We start from the raw sequence: 16,478 nt of genomic DNA, 5'->3' as shown, positions 1-16,478 counted from the left end.
AAGCACACGTGGGGAAGGCGGGCAGAGCAGGGGAGAGGCACTGCTGCCAGGAGTTCTGCCACTCAGGGCGGCCCCCAGCTGCACAGGCTGTGCACTGTTATGACCTCTGTCTCCAGAAGAGCCTGGCACCTGCAGGAAGGCACCGGGCATTTCACAGTCCTGCCCCAATGTCTGCAGACACTTCCAGCTCTCTCAGCCTGAAGGGGCTGGCATCGAGTGAGTGGAGATTGGAGAGGCCACTGCCAACCATCCCACTGTGCCTGGGACAGGTCACAAAAAAGTGTCTGGCTCTAAACCACAGTGGTGCGGCCCTTGGGAAAGCCAGGGGGGCTGCAGGAAGAGCCTCAGCCCTGTTAAGAGCCCGTCTCTGAAATCCAAATGCCTGTGCAGGAACCCCGCTCCCCCTGGGATCCTAACATGGGGCCTGAATGGGTTTAGGGCCTAAGAACAGGGCATCTCAGGCCTGCACAGCCCTGACTACCGGCCAGGCACAGAACTGCCAGGCCAGAGTGCCTACATCCAGCCGGGAGCAGGGATGGCACCATGCTGCTGCCCTGCCCTACCCCGCGGGCAGGGACTGACCTCATCGTAGCGGTACATCAACTTCAGCCCTCGGCAGGACTTCTGTTTCTCCACGTGGCGCAGAGCACACTCCAGACAGAACACAACGTTTTCGTTCTCTTGTACCACCTGCAAGCAAGAGCAGGACATCCGAAGGTCAGGAGGCAGCTCCACAGCGCCCTGGGAGGGTAAGGTAGGAGTACGCCCAGCCAGGCAGCCCCCACACCCACTGCCCCAACCAGAGCAGCCCCAGCACCCACCACCCAGGCCAAGGGCTTTGAGGAATGGAAACGCTGGAAATGGACTAAAACGAAAACTGACCAAACACCTGGAACATGGTCTTCAACTAGGAAGGTGAGTAACTGACCACTCTGAGTTAGACCTAGGGGTGGCCCTCAAGTCCCCTCCAGATTTCTGCTGGAGTTTCCTGGGAGAGGGTCAGTCACCACCAGGCTGGTAAAGACAGTGAGGGGTGCGTATTTCTCATCTCTTGAGTTCTGAGGGCTCCTGAGATCCTGTGTTCAAAACCAACCTAGTCCTGGAATAGATGTGGAACATGGAGGACTCCAACTCGGACGGCCACGCGGGGAACACACCCTTGACTTCCCAGCAGCAAAACTGGTTCTCATGGTGGCCCATGAGCGGCTCACAGTCAACAGAGCAAGCGGCGTCCAACGACCCATGCAAACTCCCCCAAAACCCTCAACATCACAGATTCCCGACCTCTGCAATGCGGACGAGCTCACCCACCAGCCCTGGCCCTGTTGGGCGGGCTGTCCACAAAGCCCACGGCTGTCCCGCCAGTGGACGCCCTGCTGCCTGAGGCCACAGGAGAGTGCTGGGACAGAGACCCTCACTGGGGGCCTGTCTAGGGCTGAGAGCTGAGAGGGGCCAGATGAAAGGAAACAGCCACCTGGCTTCTGCGGGAGGCTCCCATACTTCACGCGGACTCCAAGTCCTATTCTAATTCTGAGTTTGAAAATAAGGAGAAATTCAGTCTTAACACTCAAGAGGCAGAAGGGTCATAGGCCTTTGTCAGAAAGCTTGAGGGGAAGGACTTGTTTGCGTCTGCAGTGTTTCTAAGCAAGAAACAGAGAACACGTTGTAGGAGTGTGGGAATGCCACCTACTGACAGAAACAAGACCTTGGAGAGACACGGGGCCAAGGACAGGAAGAACAGGAAACACATCAAATTTAAATTCACAAATGTATTAGTAATCCAAGCAATGCAAACTGTCACCATAAGTCAAACCCCAATTTTTGCCTATGGATTTATAATGGGGTTTTTTGTTTTTTTTTTGAGATGGAGTCTCGCACTGTCACCTAGGCTGGAGCACGATGGCGCGATCTCGGCTCACTGCAACCTCCACCTCCCGAGTAGCTGAGACTACAGGCGCCCGCCACTATGCCTGGCTAATTTTTTCTATTTTTAGTAGAGATGGGGTTTCACCATGTTGGCCAGGCTGTGATTGGCCCGCCTCAGCCTCCCAAAGTGCTGGGATTACAAGCATAAGCCACCGTGCCTGGTTTTTTTTTTTTTTTAAAGAGACAGGTTGTCACTCTGTCACCCAGGCCGGAGTACAGTAGTGCGATCATGGCTCACTGTAGCCTTGAACTTCTGGGCTCAAGTGATACCCCCGCCATCACACTCAGTTAATTTTTTGTATTTTTTGTAGAGATCAGTCTCACTCTGTTACCCAGGCTGGTCTCACACTCCTGGCCTCGAGTAATCTGCCCACCTTTGCCTCCCAAAGCACTGGGATTGGCCTACCATGCCCGGCCTCATGATATATTCTTTTAAAAATAACTTTCAGGTTGACAGGAAATGCCAGGTGACAACTCTGAAGTTTCTGAAGGATGGCTTGAAAGTGAGGCCACCTGGTGCCACCTCACATGGACAGACCAGCTTCACCCCCAGGTGTAACTACCATACTCAATGCATGGACAGTGAATAGCGTGTTCCAGCAAGAGGATGGACAGCTGAGCGCAGTGGCCCATGCCTATAATCCCAGGGCTCTGGGAGGCTGAACTAGGCAGCTTATGGGTAACAGCAGAACCCCATCTCCAAAAAAAAAAAAAAATTAGCTGGGCATGGTGGTACACTTGCTGTCCCAGCTACTCAGGAGGCTGAGGTGGGAGGATGACCTAAGTCGAGGAGGTTGAGGCTACAGTGAGACAGGATCACAGCACTGCATTCCAGCCTAGGCAACAGAGCGAGACTGTCTCAAACAAAACAAAAGAGAGCACACCAAGCTATGAAGCTTTTATCAGTGATGTTTATAAGATACTTTGAAGATCTGGGAAAATGCTTATATCATTTTCTTTTAAGAACCGAATGGCTCTAGGTAATACATTTTGAGAAGTCTGGGGGAAAAAACCAGACAGAAGGAAATCTACAGGACAGGAGGCAGGGCGGTCAGACTGCATTTGTCCCCCATCAAATGCAAACGTTGAACCTCCAGGATCTCAGCTGTGACTGCAGTTGGGGGTAGGGCCCTCTAAAGAGGTAAATCAGCTCAAATGAGGCCATGAGGGTGGGCCTATCTTGATACAATGTGATTTGTGTCCTTAGGTAAGGAGGAGATGAGGACACACCGAGAGTTTTCAATTCTTTCAAATGTTACAAAGCCCCAATCTGACTCATCCGGGAGAGGCTGTGTCCTCCCTCTTCTACAGGGCACGCCAGGACTTGGGGTGAGGCGGCATGACACAGTGACACTGGGAGGCCAAGGACAGTTGACCCGGGTCTCAGTCCTGGCCCACCATGGACAAGCAGAGGGACGCGGAGGCACTGGCCTCTCAGGGAGCGTGCAGCCAGAGGGGACACCTGTGGGACACAGGCACCACACAGCATATGGGGTGGGCGCCTCCTAGCTAGGCTTCTGTACTGGAGGTGTGAGGCACTGTGGAAAGGGAAGAGGCCCGGGGACGCAGGTCAGGCCCTTCAGGCAGCACGTGCTCTCTGTTCCAGGCTAAGGTGTGTAGTGGCGTGGAGCCATCTGCAGTGCCAGCTGGGCGTCCCTACCCAGAGTGTGTCAGGGCAGCTGCCTGGTGAGAGGTCAAGGGAAGATTGGAAGAAGCATGGCGAGGGCCACAGCCGTCCAGTCGCCATGGAAGGGCTTTTCTGAGCCCACCTCTGGCCTGGAACAGGGGTGAGCAGGGGGAGGAGGTGGTGTGTTTGTTATTAACCCCAAAGCTGGGGCAGGTAGGTGGGCACGAGGAAGCCAGCAGGGCACAGTCAAGAAGGCGAGAGGAATGCAGCCTGCTGTAGCCTGGAGTGGCTGTGCCAGAAAAGCATCTCTGATCCCAGATGGGACGGGGAACATCAGCTTTCACCAAGGATAGATTCTGAAGTCCTCAGGGGCTGAGGCAGATTATGTAGCTGAGCAGAACCAGGAAGCCAAGAACAGAGCCCAAGGGCAGAGGCCATGGGCCCAGGCCCACCAGGCACAGGCCACAGCAGGTGGCAGACGCTGCCCAGCACTGTGGGAAACCCGCCCCTCACCGCCTCAAAAAGGATGGATAAGAGCAGAGTGCGTGGGGGCTGGAGTGACAAAATAGGGCGGAGAGGGAGGCCACCTGCTGCTCCCCAGGGAGGAAGGAGGCACTGCGGGACCGAGGGAGGGCCATGCATAGGCAGAACAGAGGGACAGCCTCTGTGTGGCCTGGTCACTGTGGGTGAGGCAGCCACCTCCAGAGGCCAGAAGCTCTGCTGAGGTCCCACAGCCGGCTCCAGAGATGGGAGCACAGCAGGTCTCCTGGGCAGAGCGCGCCCTCCCTCTTCTGGGGGCAACCCCGGAGCTCTCAGGCCAAGCACTGCATGCGAGGGTGCCGGCGGGGCCAGGCGTGCTCACCATGGACAGGTAGCACAGGTGCTGGCAGATCTGACACCTCCTCTCCGACGTCTCCAACTGCAGCCACTTTCGAGGCTTTTTCTTCCCGTCCGCCACCGTGCTGCTGCCGTCGTGGCTGCCGTAGCGCGCGGAGGAGTGGAGGCCAGCCTCAAACAGCTGCCTGCGCTGCCGCAGCTCCGTATCCCTGCCAGACACGGGGGACGGCCCACACCTTCACTGACGGCCTGCCATGCTCACCAGCAGAGGGGACACACGCACCCCACACCGGCCTCCCTCCAGACACACCCTGTCAGGAACTGGGGCCTGCTCGGGGGGCGAAGCCCAGCTCACTTCCCCGGCCCAGCATAGGCCCCGTGTGCCTTAGTCTAAAGGTCAGTGACGGCCCTGGCTGATGAGGCTACTCTGCGGCCGGACTTAGTAACACAGGGACAAACACATCACAACGCCTGCAAAACCATGGCCACCTAGTAAGGGCTTCTCCCTATGTCCCAAGCTAAGGAGAGAGTCAAACTATCTGCTGTTATCATCACCAAAAGTTCAAAATTCATGTGCTCACAGCACAACCCAGAGCCTTGCTCTAGGATGGGAGAGGCACTGGGAACTACATGTTAGGGAAGAGAGAAGAGGGTTACACAGGCGCCACTTTGCCCAGCATCCATCCTGACCTGCGCCACCCTTGCTTGGGGAGGGCTGCTGCAGTAGGCGGGGCTGCCTGGAGGCCTCCCCACCACACACACACACACACACACACACACACACACACACACGCACGCACGCACAAAATACAAGGGGGCTGGCAAAAAAATGGAGGGTGGAGGACCAGGGGCAGCTATCCACGCCTTCCCCTAACTGGTGCAGAGTCAGGCTCTGACGCGGTGGGTCAGCAAGTACGTGTCAGGGGTCAGGAGCCCCTCTTGCAGTCATTCCCACAAAGAAGAGGAACCTCTTGGTGCTGGAGGTTCTGAGTCCAAACATCAAGGGGAAATTATTTTCTAAAAAAAAAAAAAAAATGTTAAAATAAAAACTACCACACCCTGAAAAAGCCTTTGCCCATCTGGAAAAGCATCATATGGGCCCCTCGGTGCCAAAGGGCACTGCGGCTGCAGGCAGGGAGCGCTGTCTGCTCACCCCCGGCCTCTACCCTGCTATGCCCCCACAAGGGCAGCCGGGTCCAGCTCTCTGGCGTGGGCCCTGGGGGTCTGGCAGACCCCCGAGTCTGTTACCTGAGCTCATCCAGAAGGGCTGAGATGGTACTGAGAGTGGGGCCGTTTTCTTTTTTTGCTTCTGCTTGTGCAATCTGGTAGAGTAACTTCTCCATGGAGAATGGCTTAGCTATATGGCGACGCTTCATTTCCTGAAAGAGGAGTCACATCCCTTTAGGGTGGATTTTCATTACTAGGCAGCTGTCAAGGTTTTTCTTGGTGGAGGGGGCAGGCAGGCTGTCTGAATTTCTAAATCTTGAATTGCATTTAGATTTAAAACTCTTCAAAACTTTGCCTCCCTGTGAGAAAGGCACCATATACCATAAAAAGTCACAGCACTTCGCCGCTGCCTCACGATGGGTGGAGGTGCTCTGTCCATTCTAAGCAATTACCTTAAGCATCTTCAGCAGTTTTCCAATACTGGAGGGGTCTGTCAGTAACGGTCTGATCAAAACTCTTTGTGATACAAACAAATCCCTAACAACTTTTCATTCCTAGAAGACCTTTCAACCACCTCTTAAGAATTTCAAAGACATATTCCAAAAGAAACTATCGACAAATAGACACGCACACACAGCTATGCTTCTGTGTGCGCTCACGCATGGCACTCACAGGGATGCGGGGGGGCAGCGAGCGGGAGGAGGCCGGCTCTGCTCACCTTGGCGGTCTCAAAGCCCATACTTGTCCACTGGCTGGTAGCAAAGTGCACGGTTTCAGACACGCTGTACCCACAGCACACTTTGGACACAAAGGATCCCGGGAAGCAGACGACAAACTGGCCACTCTGCTGCACGGTCCTATGCACCTTGATCCCCTCTTTGCACAGCACCTCCGGGGAGATCTGGGGAGACAGGGCCAGGCTGAGGCACCCCTCCCTGTGCGTGGGGACACCTGCAGTCTTCAGGTGATGTATGCACACCCTAAGAGGCCTGCTCTCAAGGAGATAAGATTGTTTTATGTGGAAAATAAAAAGATGTCATTCATAACACAAGAAGGAGCTTCTAAACTGCACTGGTCCAAGAGTGATGACAGGTTCATGCACAGCTGAGGACACGATGACCACACATGCCCCTCTGTCTCCACCTGGCAATGCCAGGGCTGGAAACGGGACAAGGTTACACAACCAGGAGGCTGCCGGGCTCATCTCCAGAGCCAAGTAGGCCACAGGCCCACAGGCTGGGCTTACAAAGGAGTCCCCCGTCCATCTCTTCTCTAAGATGGACAGGCGGGACCAGCAGGGTCAGCAGAGGCCAGAGAAGCTGGTCAGAACACAGCTCAAAGCAACACTTCCCAGGAACTCACCAGCCCCGTGACTTCCTGAAAATAGGTGAAGAAGCCTTTGTGCTCATTCCTCTCACGTGCCCAGAAGGTAGGAGCGGCAGGCACAAGAAATCCCAGGGCCCACAGCAGCCCACAACACAAACAAGCCCCAAAACAGATGCAAAGGCTGTGCAAAACCCCAGTGCCCTGTGCAATCTGATGGAAGGTCAGCTTGGCTTTTGTGTCAGAGGACCTTTCCCTCTGCACCCTGGGGATTTGTTTTGCTGTGTCCTCATTGCCTTTGAAAGACAGGTTCATGGGAAACCATGTTCAAGTGCCTAGGAGGTCCTACAGCTCCTGCTGGAGGCGGCGGCTGAGTGGACGCACCATGACGTTGCTTTCCAGCATCTGCAGCCCTGGGGTGCCATTGGCTTGCAGCAGGGTGTGGACCACATCTTCCAGCTTGTTCTCCTCCTCAGCAGGAATGCAATACCTGGGTCATTGAGAGATACAAGAGACAAGCAGAGACTTGACAAGGGCCTCCTGCAGGTACTGGGCCACCCCTGGCACCCTCAGGGACCCGAGCACACATGGGAGAGGCTCTGCTCCACGCTGGCAGGGATGGCGCACTGGCCCAGCTGGGTGCCTGGTCACCGCTGGCTCCCATCTCCCATGGCAGCAGGGCCACGTCCACCTAGCACACAGCCAAACCACAGCACATCCGTGTTTCGAGATGCTCATTCTTTTATGCAGATCTGACCCACCTGGTGAGCCAAAAAGCCTTCAAACCAGAAACAGATGTTCACAAACCCCCATAAATCAGAACCAGACACACTGCAGCCTCCACGAGCCTCTTCTGAGGCTCGCCACTGCACTGCACCCTCCTCCTGTTAACAGAGGCCACTGCACTGCGCCCTCCTCCTGTTAACAGAGGCCACTGCACTGCGCCCTCCTTCTGTTAACAGAGGCCACTGCACTGTGCCCTCCTCCTGTTAACAGAGGCCACTGCAGGAGCAGGACCTGACAATGTCCTCACAAGGAATACGTGGCTCCCTCAGCCTCCAGCCAGGAACAGTAAACCCTGCCCTCTACAAATGCACAGAGTTGGGGAAGGAGCCAGGCTCATGCACATGCGCCACCTCAAGGCCAACTCCTTGGCAGGTGCTGTGGCGAAGTGGGGGTCAGGGGATATCTAGGGGCCCCCAGCTCTGCACCCCACTGCAGAGTTTTATGTGTTAGGACCCAGCCTACCCGGCATCAGGTACATACAGCAAGACACACAGGAGGATCAAGGGCTCACAGGCCTGTGTCAGAGGGTGGCCTGGGGAAGTGGTGGCTCACAGACCCTCTAGGGTATAACCATAAGGCTGGCAGGGGTCCTCAAGTGTAAGAAAAGGTGGGAGGTACAGGTAGACAGTAACCTACACGGCCTCCTCACGGCAATCACAGGGAGGGGAGGAGGTTTTGCCCATGTCCTTGGAGGCCATCAGGGCCACACTTCCACTCACAACAGGTGACACCCCTGGTGCCAGGCTCACAGCATGAGTGAGGGGGATGTGAGGGGAGGCCCCCCACAGGGCAGGGGTGCAGGGATGGCTGCCCTGCCCCTGGGCGTCTCAGGCTGAGGGGCTCCTCCCTGGGCAAGAGGAGGACATCAGTGTGGAAAGGGGCCTGACAGGTCTTCAGGATGCTAAGCCAGTGAAGCCATCAAACACAAAGACGTGGGCCAGCAGCTCAGGGAAACACCGCCAGCCCCTCCCAACAGCCCCCGCCCCCCAGATCCAGGCGGGCAGCAACTCTGCAGCCCCTATGTGTCTGTGACGAAAGCATTTTCTCTCTGAGGCCAAATCCTGGTTTCAGTTGCTCAGTGAAGGCAAGAGCCACATTTAAGTATTTTTTTTTTTTAATGCTCATGTTATTTTCAATGCCAACATATTCTGTTACTGATTGGTAATTTAAATACAGGGTTTCTAACCTAAATCACATGTTTTAAGCAAAACTACACACCATCATGTTCTCTGATCCTATCCCTGCCTTTTCTTTCTCTCCCGTCAATGAGGTTCCAGGAGTGAGTCTTCAAAAAGCCCACACAGGGTATCACATTTTGCTATCTGTGATTCAACGTCAAGCCATAAGCAAACCCACATGGAAGAAACTCGGGCCTCAGGTCACTGGCCTAGGGATGACCCCAGGAACACCAGGCCATGCCACAGCCGGCGTAACTCCTCCACAGGGAATGGCCACTCTTCTTCTGGAGGCAAAGGCAACTCTCGGAATTGTCCTGGCTGTCCCCTCCCCAGCTGGTGGCCTGGCCCGGCGAAGCCCCAAGGCTCCTGTCAGTCCCCGCTCCACAGGCAACAGCCTGGGCTTCCCGGGCCCAGCACTCCGGACCCACTGCAGGACACTGTGATCACCATCCACGGCACACAGACCCACGTGGGAAGGGAGGGCTCCCTCATGTCGACAGCACCACTCACCAGAAAAGCCAAAATGAGGAGGCTGCAGCCAACGCTGGCTCCAAAGAGGGAGAAAACGAGTCCTAAGGCTTTGTTTATTTTAATAAAGAATGCTTAATCACTCCATTAGGGCAATAAACACAGTCAGCATGGCATGAACGGCATGCCGGTAAACGATCAGACGACAAGACATCTGATTACTTGTAGTCATTTCCCACTGCTGCCGTAAACAAAGACACCAAAGCGTCCAGCCTCTATCAGGGATGGGGCAGTGGGAGTCAGGATTACAGGCGGGGACCCAGCCTAGATCAGGGATGGGTGCAGTGAGAGTCAGGATTACAGGCGGGGACCCAGAACACCTCGCCAGGCAACAGACTCCGCAGGGTACACAACGTGTGCGTCTCCACACGGCAGGAACGAGATTCCCAAGTCAACTCTACTCCCCACAGAGCCACCGATAGATGAGGAAACACTGGCTCCACAGAGGCTGAAAATAACCAATCATGAAATACCGCGGTTTATATTCAGTTAATAGGGGGCTGATGACATGGTCACTACTACTGGTTAACTTTGTGTGGCACTTTTACTACTGTTCCTTAACCCTAAGGTGAAAATAACTCTTGGAAATCCACAAGAAAAAGTGACTAATCCATAACAAAACAAAACAAAAACAAACAAAAACAGACATAAGCAGGTAATTCTTATGGGAACTTAAGGAACTAAGGGGAACTTAAACGGCCACTAAGCATATGAAAAGATTTGCTCATCGGCTCATCATCAGACAGGGTTACAACATTCTCCAGCACCCCAACTCTTCCAACAGAGGTAGGTGATCCCAGGCCCAGGCTTTGGCAGGGAACGCAGGACAGGCCTGAACACAGAGAAGCAAGTTCTCAAGCACGTGGAACCACCCGGACAAGAGGTTACCCGCAGGCTCCACTTAATGTGCTAATATTAGTTTCTGCAGTCCCTCCCTTCCCGCCCGGGGCCGGTACTCACCAAATGCAGTCAGCACCAGTGTGTAAGTAGTCAATGTATGGAAGGTGATTTTGGTCTCGAGACCAGCATGAGGTAGAAAAGACCATGCCAATATTTAGCCAGGGAATAGTCACTCCTAAAACAGGAAGAGTGAAAAGGGCATTTTTAAAAGCTAGGCAACAAGGTCTCAAAGGAACAATAAGTAAAAATCTCTTTCTTCTGCTAAAATAAGAAGGAAAAGAAATGGGACTCAAAGCCAGACAAAAGACAGTGAGCAGAAGGTACCTACTCTTTCCTGCCTGCTCTACAGAAGTGGGAGAATATGAACACCGCTTCAAAACAGCAGGAGCACATCGGCCTCAAGAGGGAGGTGGCCGCAGGAACCTGACCTGGTGAGGAATGCTGAGCAACCAGCAGCCCACGGCCGGAGCCCCTGAGCCTCAAGGCTGAGGACCAGAGGCGCCAAACCCAAAAACTCCCATCAGGGCCAGAGGCAGAAAGCAAGAAAGCCCCTTTGTTGGCGAGGCCGCTAAGCAGGGTGAGTAGGGCACAGGGCTCCTCGGTTCAGCTCAGAAATGAGTCAGGTTCCAGGACCTGGACAGGTTCCTAGCCGCTTTCCCCAAGGCCTGGGCCTTCACATTCATAGTGACCACAACCTCCATGACGCCTTGGCTTTCCCTAAAGCTTGCAAAGCATCCATCCATCATTACGAACCTACTGACCATCTTGAGAATTCATGATTTCAGTCTGCAGTAGCCTTAAGGAATTGTGACTTCGCTTTGAAAGCAGCAATTTCAAGGTTCAAAGTTGGCCACTAAGCTTCTCCCAGCTCCAGACTCTGCCGTGTGGTTCACCTTTCCACCTTTCCTACTGACTTCACCAACCATTATGTTACTCCTTTCTTTTCTAAAAATCAATTTTCACTGTATGTCCTGTGAGCCTGAAGACGCCATCCCTCCCCGGCAGTGCTTAGAAGGGGAACCCAGCCCTGGTTCTCAGCGAGTAGGACTCATGGTCATAGCTGCACAGGCAGGCGGCCAGTCAGGCTTACCAGGCACAGCACCGAGGTGACGCAGGATGGACCCTGTGTTATTGGGGAGGACGGTGAGGTTCCATCCATGCCTGCAAAGGGGAAGACAAGGGACGTTACAAACTGGTGGGGAAAGGATGCAGTCACATCCCCAAGAACATGGACAAGAAAATCCCAGGTTACCTCGAAAAGGGTTCTGATTTTCCCACTGGGAATCCACTGCCGTGAGTGTTGGTGTCCACCTTGCCGCAGTGCACTGCCACGTGGCAGTCCTTTTCTTCCACTAGCCTCCAGTACTCTTGCTGCAGGGAATAGGAAAGGGCTGGTCAGCACCCCTAAGGTGCTGCAGCCACAGAGCACAGTTCAACCCAACAAAACTGGGACATGAATGCCTGATGCACATGCCCCTCAGAACAGAAGCTCTCTTTGCAGAGTGTCTCCAGCAGGACGCTAATGCAGAAAGCAATGACAGGTCACCTCCAGGCATATCCTCAAAATGCCAGAAAGCAGGGTCTCACCCATGTTATGCAGCTAAGTTATTCCCAACAGCCAAAAGGTGAAGCCACCAAAGTATCCCATCCACAGATGGATGAACAAAATCTACTCCATCCATACCATGGCCTATTTCTCAACTTGTAAAAGGATGTCAGTTCTGACACATCCTACAACATGGATGAACCTGGAGGACATTATACTAAGCACGGTAACCGCCTATTATAAAAAGCTTCCGAAGTGACTTTTAATATGTTCCATCTAAACAAATATGGGGGCAAAGAATGGGTCAGAACATGCTTTGACTACAGGCAAGCAGCAGTGCCTAGGCTCCCTTGAGACAAGCCTCCCAGGCAGTCACCTTCCACTTTGTTCTCAGTGATCACTCCAGAAGCACAAAGTCCTCTTCCCTCGTCTCACAAGCCTTGGTAAAGCTGGAACCACATTTAGGGAAGAAGCCTAACTCATAAGCACCCAGCATCATAGAGTCCAGTTGAGCTCAACGAACTGCTACAAGCAACACCAAAACCACTTTTCTCAAAACTGTGTGACTTCCACAAAGAGGGGGCCAACTTGGCAGAGTCAGAGCTCCACAAATCAAGAACAAATTCCACATTAAACGACTGGATTCCCTCAACAGACTCCCTGAGTGCCCAATCCTGCCACGCATTTGCTGAAACTGAGGGCAACCAGCGTTTGGTGCGTCTGTAAAGACGTGGGAAGGGAAGCAAGGGACTGCTCTCAGGTGGTAGCCAACGCCAGGGGCTGTCCACTGGCCTTTTTTGGAAGACAGAGCACAAGAAGCTAGACAGTCCAGGCCTGAAGTTTAAATTCTAGCAAATCTCCCCTTTGTGTTTAAATATTTACACAACTGCTAGAGCAAAATGCAGACTTTCAGAGGGAATTAATTCCTAAATAAGAGGCTGTAAAATGCGCTAAGTTTTCTGGCACATCATGGATAATAAACTTCTGCAGCTCTGGGGAGATGCCCACAGGACACGTGTTGTTTGGCAATAAAGGCCTCTTCCCAGGTCCAACGCTCAGCCCCAGAAAGCCAAGTGTCCTCCTCCTGACATCTCTACCACAAACGCAACGCGCGCTCTGGAAGCAGCTGCGGAAGCCACACGTGTCCTAGACCAGGGTTCAGCTGACATCGTGGCTGGTGGTGGGTGAGGCAGTGGCAGCTGCAGCATGGTAATCACGACCACAGGGTGGGTGTCAGGCCACCGCGTGGCATTCAACGGCCGCACCCAGGGTACACAGCGTAGACAGCCCCTGCACGTAAGCAGAGAGCTAAGTCATAAGAAGATGAAAGTGGTGCTAAAGGTAAACCTCTAACTCCCCAAACTAGGAAGGGAGGGGTGAGCCACAGGGCTGGACATCCTAAGCTCTGACAATTGCTATTAGGAGGTGAGGCACCAAACACCACCCAGGGAGGGTGACCAGCCATCCTGGTTCGAGCAGGTTTGAAGGTCACAGGTCCAAAACCTGGGCAAAACAAGACACCTGAACCCCCAAGTGGTCAGCATGTATACACGGGGCAAACCGACCCTGGATTTTATTTGAAAGAGGTGGCATGGGGGGGGGCAGGGGGCGGGGTGGGGGGCGGCGGGAAGCAGCAAAAGCCTGTCACACACCAAAAGATGAGGCTGTGGTCAGCAAATACCTCCTGTTCCCCGGCCGGCAGCTGCCCTGAACCAGCAATCCGGGTTTGGTTTCTTTCCCTTTCCACGACCAAGCGCTGCTGAGAGCCCACCGACGTCAGCAGCTGGAAGTTCACACGGACTCAGCTGGGCACTGGCCGAGGGGAGGTAAATAAACAGATCCGGTCTCTGTCCTGCAGCGCCGCACACAGAAACTCCCCCTAATTGGTCTGGGCACAGAAGTGCTCACTGTCTTTCCAACCTCATACTAACTCAAAGAAGAGAGTTGGCAGAAGCACAAAAATGGCAATCTGCCAATCCCATTAAATAAAAAATAGAAGAGAAAAAAAAGCACAACTGTGGTTTCAAGGGATTCCAAACATTCTCTTGCATAACAGACACACAGAGGATGGGGTGAGAAGCAGCCGGGTGAGCAAGCAGGAGGAGACAGTGACGGGGAGCAGGGGACGTGCCCAGAACCCGCCCCCTGCACTCGGCAGCTCCCCACCTTCATTATAGTGTTTTTGGCTTGTGAACAAGTTTAGATCAACCTAAGTTAAAACACTTGGCTGCCCTGGTGCATGCTCAACACAGAGGATGAACTCGGCCCCATCTGAGTCCTTTCCATTCACTGAGCTGCAGGGGTCAGGGCAGCACAGCATGTCCTCCAGCTCGCCGAGGGGTTCCCACATCATGAGAGGCAGCGTGAGGGGCCACTTCTCTCACCTCGATTTCGGCTGGTGCAGGCTCCTTGCTGAAACACATGCTCATGATATTCCTCGCTGTTCGATAAAAAGTTGTTAGAGAAACAGACCTTCCCTGAAACAAAACAAAAAAAGAGTAAAGCTTCAGAAGCAAAGCTGAGCCCTACTGCAAGTGAGGCCACACACCTGTCATGGGCTGCTGCCCCTTGGCGTCCCTGCGGCTGTGGGCCACCTTGTATTCTGAGTTAATGACAGGCAGAGAAGGCAGAAATATATTCTCTAAGAACCCACTGTGCCAAGAGGAGTGGGACGACTCCACCAAGGATCACCCCCATGAGGGCCAAGTTGTTTTGCCAGGAACAGAGGCTGCCACCCAGAGGCCCTGAGCGAACGCACAGCGGAAGCACGGAAGGCCCCTCCAAGGCTCTGCTGAAAAAGCAGCTTGTGCTGGAGGCAGAATCCCTCAGCTGACAAAGGCTGCTGCAGGCCAGTGGCGAAGCTATCAGTAGCTATGGCCTGATGGAACTCGTGACCAGGGATCCCACAGGAGAGAAGCTGGAGAGACAGAAACTGGGGTGACGTCTACACCCTGAGAGTCCTTGCCATATTAACACCTGCCAGGGCAGCAGCCTTCACTGAAGTTGCAACCTGGTCGCCTTCTTCCCACAGAACCACTTGCTGTCCCCTCTGTACCTCTTCTTCGATGCCCCTCTGTTGCCCTGTTCCCAATAACATCCAGAATGATTTGCTTGCTTTGATAAAATAGCTGAGTCAGTTTGGGAATCTGGAGTCAGCACCTTCTTTTACCTACCACACCAAATGTGGTGCATTTTTCAGAGGGAAGCCATCTAAGACCCTTGCTATTTCTTTCTTTCTTGACCGGGCACATTTGTTACTTGAGTCCAGAAATATCTCCTGAGCACCTACTGTGTACCAGGTCAAATCCTAGGGGCTGGAGACAGAGCAGTGCATGAAACACACAAAACCTCGTGGAGCTTCCATTCAGTCCGGGGAAGACACAGGCCTCAAACACACAAATATGGGATGGGAGGAGGCGCCAGGTGTCATGTGGAGTGGGGGAGGGTGGTCAGGGAAGGCTTCCCTGTGGAGCACTGGACACTGCAGCGTCCCCCTAGAAGTGACAGGGCCAGAACAGGGAGCAGCAGATGCTTTCTGCCATCGGGTCCACAGTCGCAGTTGGCATGGAGACATTGGCTTGTGCCTTTCTCTCCTGCAGCAAAGGACCTAGATGGGGTTCTAACTACAGGAATATACTTCCATGCAAATTCCAAGCCGCTCCCGATGGTCTGCTTCTTGTAACATAAAAAAGGAGAGACTGAATTCTGCACCAAGGCAGAGTGCAATGAGCGGAGGTGAGGACGACACCAGCACACAAAAGTCAGCAGCCAGGACACCGGTGCCAGAGAGAGCTGCGCGCTCAGGGTCCCTACCCGCGGGCACACGGCTGCTGGGGGCTTCGCCATGGCCACCACGCACAGCTCCACTACACTTCTGTGATGAAATCTAGAGACACCCTTGACAGGGTGAGTTTAAAAAAATCCAAACCTCTTATTTGGATCAAACACATGCTCACAGAATTGGCCTTCTTCAGTAAAAAGTAAAAACGTTGACAGTTTCTCATTTCACCAGTTGGCTATTCAGAGTCACAGGATTCACTGAGTGGCTTTAATTGACAAGGCTTCTCAGTAAAACATTCAGGAAACACCAAATAAAGTTCCTCAGAGCTTACAGTCTCTGGGTCACACTTTCTCTTTTCTTAAGAACATTTACAAAGTCAAATAAAAGGCAGCTGTGTCTTGGCAGGCTGCATCCTGCAACCCCCACACTGCATCCCCACCAGGCAACCTTGGGCAATGGGACAGGAGACTCAGATAAAAGGGGGCCAAACCCTCTCAGGGTCTCAGGCCAGAAAAACTGGGTACCTCTTTCCAGAGAAGTGTGCAAGTATATGAGATGCAGCCTGAGGCAGGTCTGCAGGGCCTGACTTAAAGTGAAGTAGCAACGCCAGGAGTCAAGTCAACTCTCCCTCTGCATTTCTAAGATGTGTGATGGAACCAGAAGCCCGCATTGCCTCAACTACAAGGCCAGGCCAGAGCCTGCAGTCAGGCAGCCGTGGGCACCCGAGGGTATGGTGGGGTTTAGTGATAATCAACAGCCAATTCCCAGTGCAGCTAAAACCCACTAGCCACACACTCCCACCAGGCTCACGAGGGCTGGAGCACAGAACGCTTCCCTCCCAGTGAATCCAGAACTGGGACCACACAGGACAAGTCTGTG

The 16,478-nt window shown here is 53.7% G+C and overlaps 1 protein-coding gene across 5 annotated transcripts in view; it reads right to left on the bottom strand.

Moving 5' to 3' along the window:
• Window positions 1–16,478, bottom strand: part of JARID2 (jumonji and AT-rich interaction domain containing 2) — a 277,505-nt gene that overhangs the window by 4,283 nt on the left and 256,744 nt on the right. For 4 of the 5 annotated variants that reach the window (XM_032141133.2, XM_058432447.1, XM_032141138.2 and 1 more), the window contains 9 exons: window positions 14,203–14,295; window positions 11,525–11,643; window positions 11,363–11,433; window positions 10,333–10,447; window positions 7,265–7,370; window positions 6,276–6,458; window positions 5,639–5,769; window positions 4,416–4,599; window positions 583–690 (listed from right to left, as the gene is read on the bottom strand). In XM_032141133.2, the coding sequence (XP_031997024.1) occupies window positions 583–690; window positions 4,416–4,599; window positions 5,639–5,769; window positions 6,276–6,458; window positions 7,265–7,370; window positions 10,333–10,447; window positions 11,363–11,433; window positions 11,525–11,643; window positions 14,203–14,295 (1,110 nt within the window). Of the gene's footprint in view, window positions 1–582; window positions 691–4,415; window positions 5,408–5,638; window positions 5,770–6,275; window positions 6,459–7,264; window positions 7,371–10,332; window positions 10,448–11,362; window positions 11,434–11,524; window positions 11,644–14,202; window positions 14,296–16,478 lie in introns of those variants that run through there. The other variant, XM_058432446.1, reaches the window with a different exon arrangement.

Source organism: Hylobates moloch, unplaced genomic scaffold, assembly GCF_009828535.3.
Source record: "Hylobates moloch isolate HMO894 unplaced genomic scaffold, HMol_V3 SCAFFOLD_20, whole genome shotgun sequence".
NCBI classification, from domain to species: domain Eukaryota; kingdom Metazoa; phylum Chordata; class Mammalia; order Primates; family Hylobatidae; genus Hylobates; species Hylobates moloch.
Note: the sequence above shows the minus strand (reverse complement) of the source record. Positions and strands in the feature narration are given on the sequence as shown.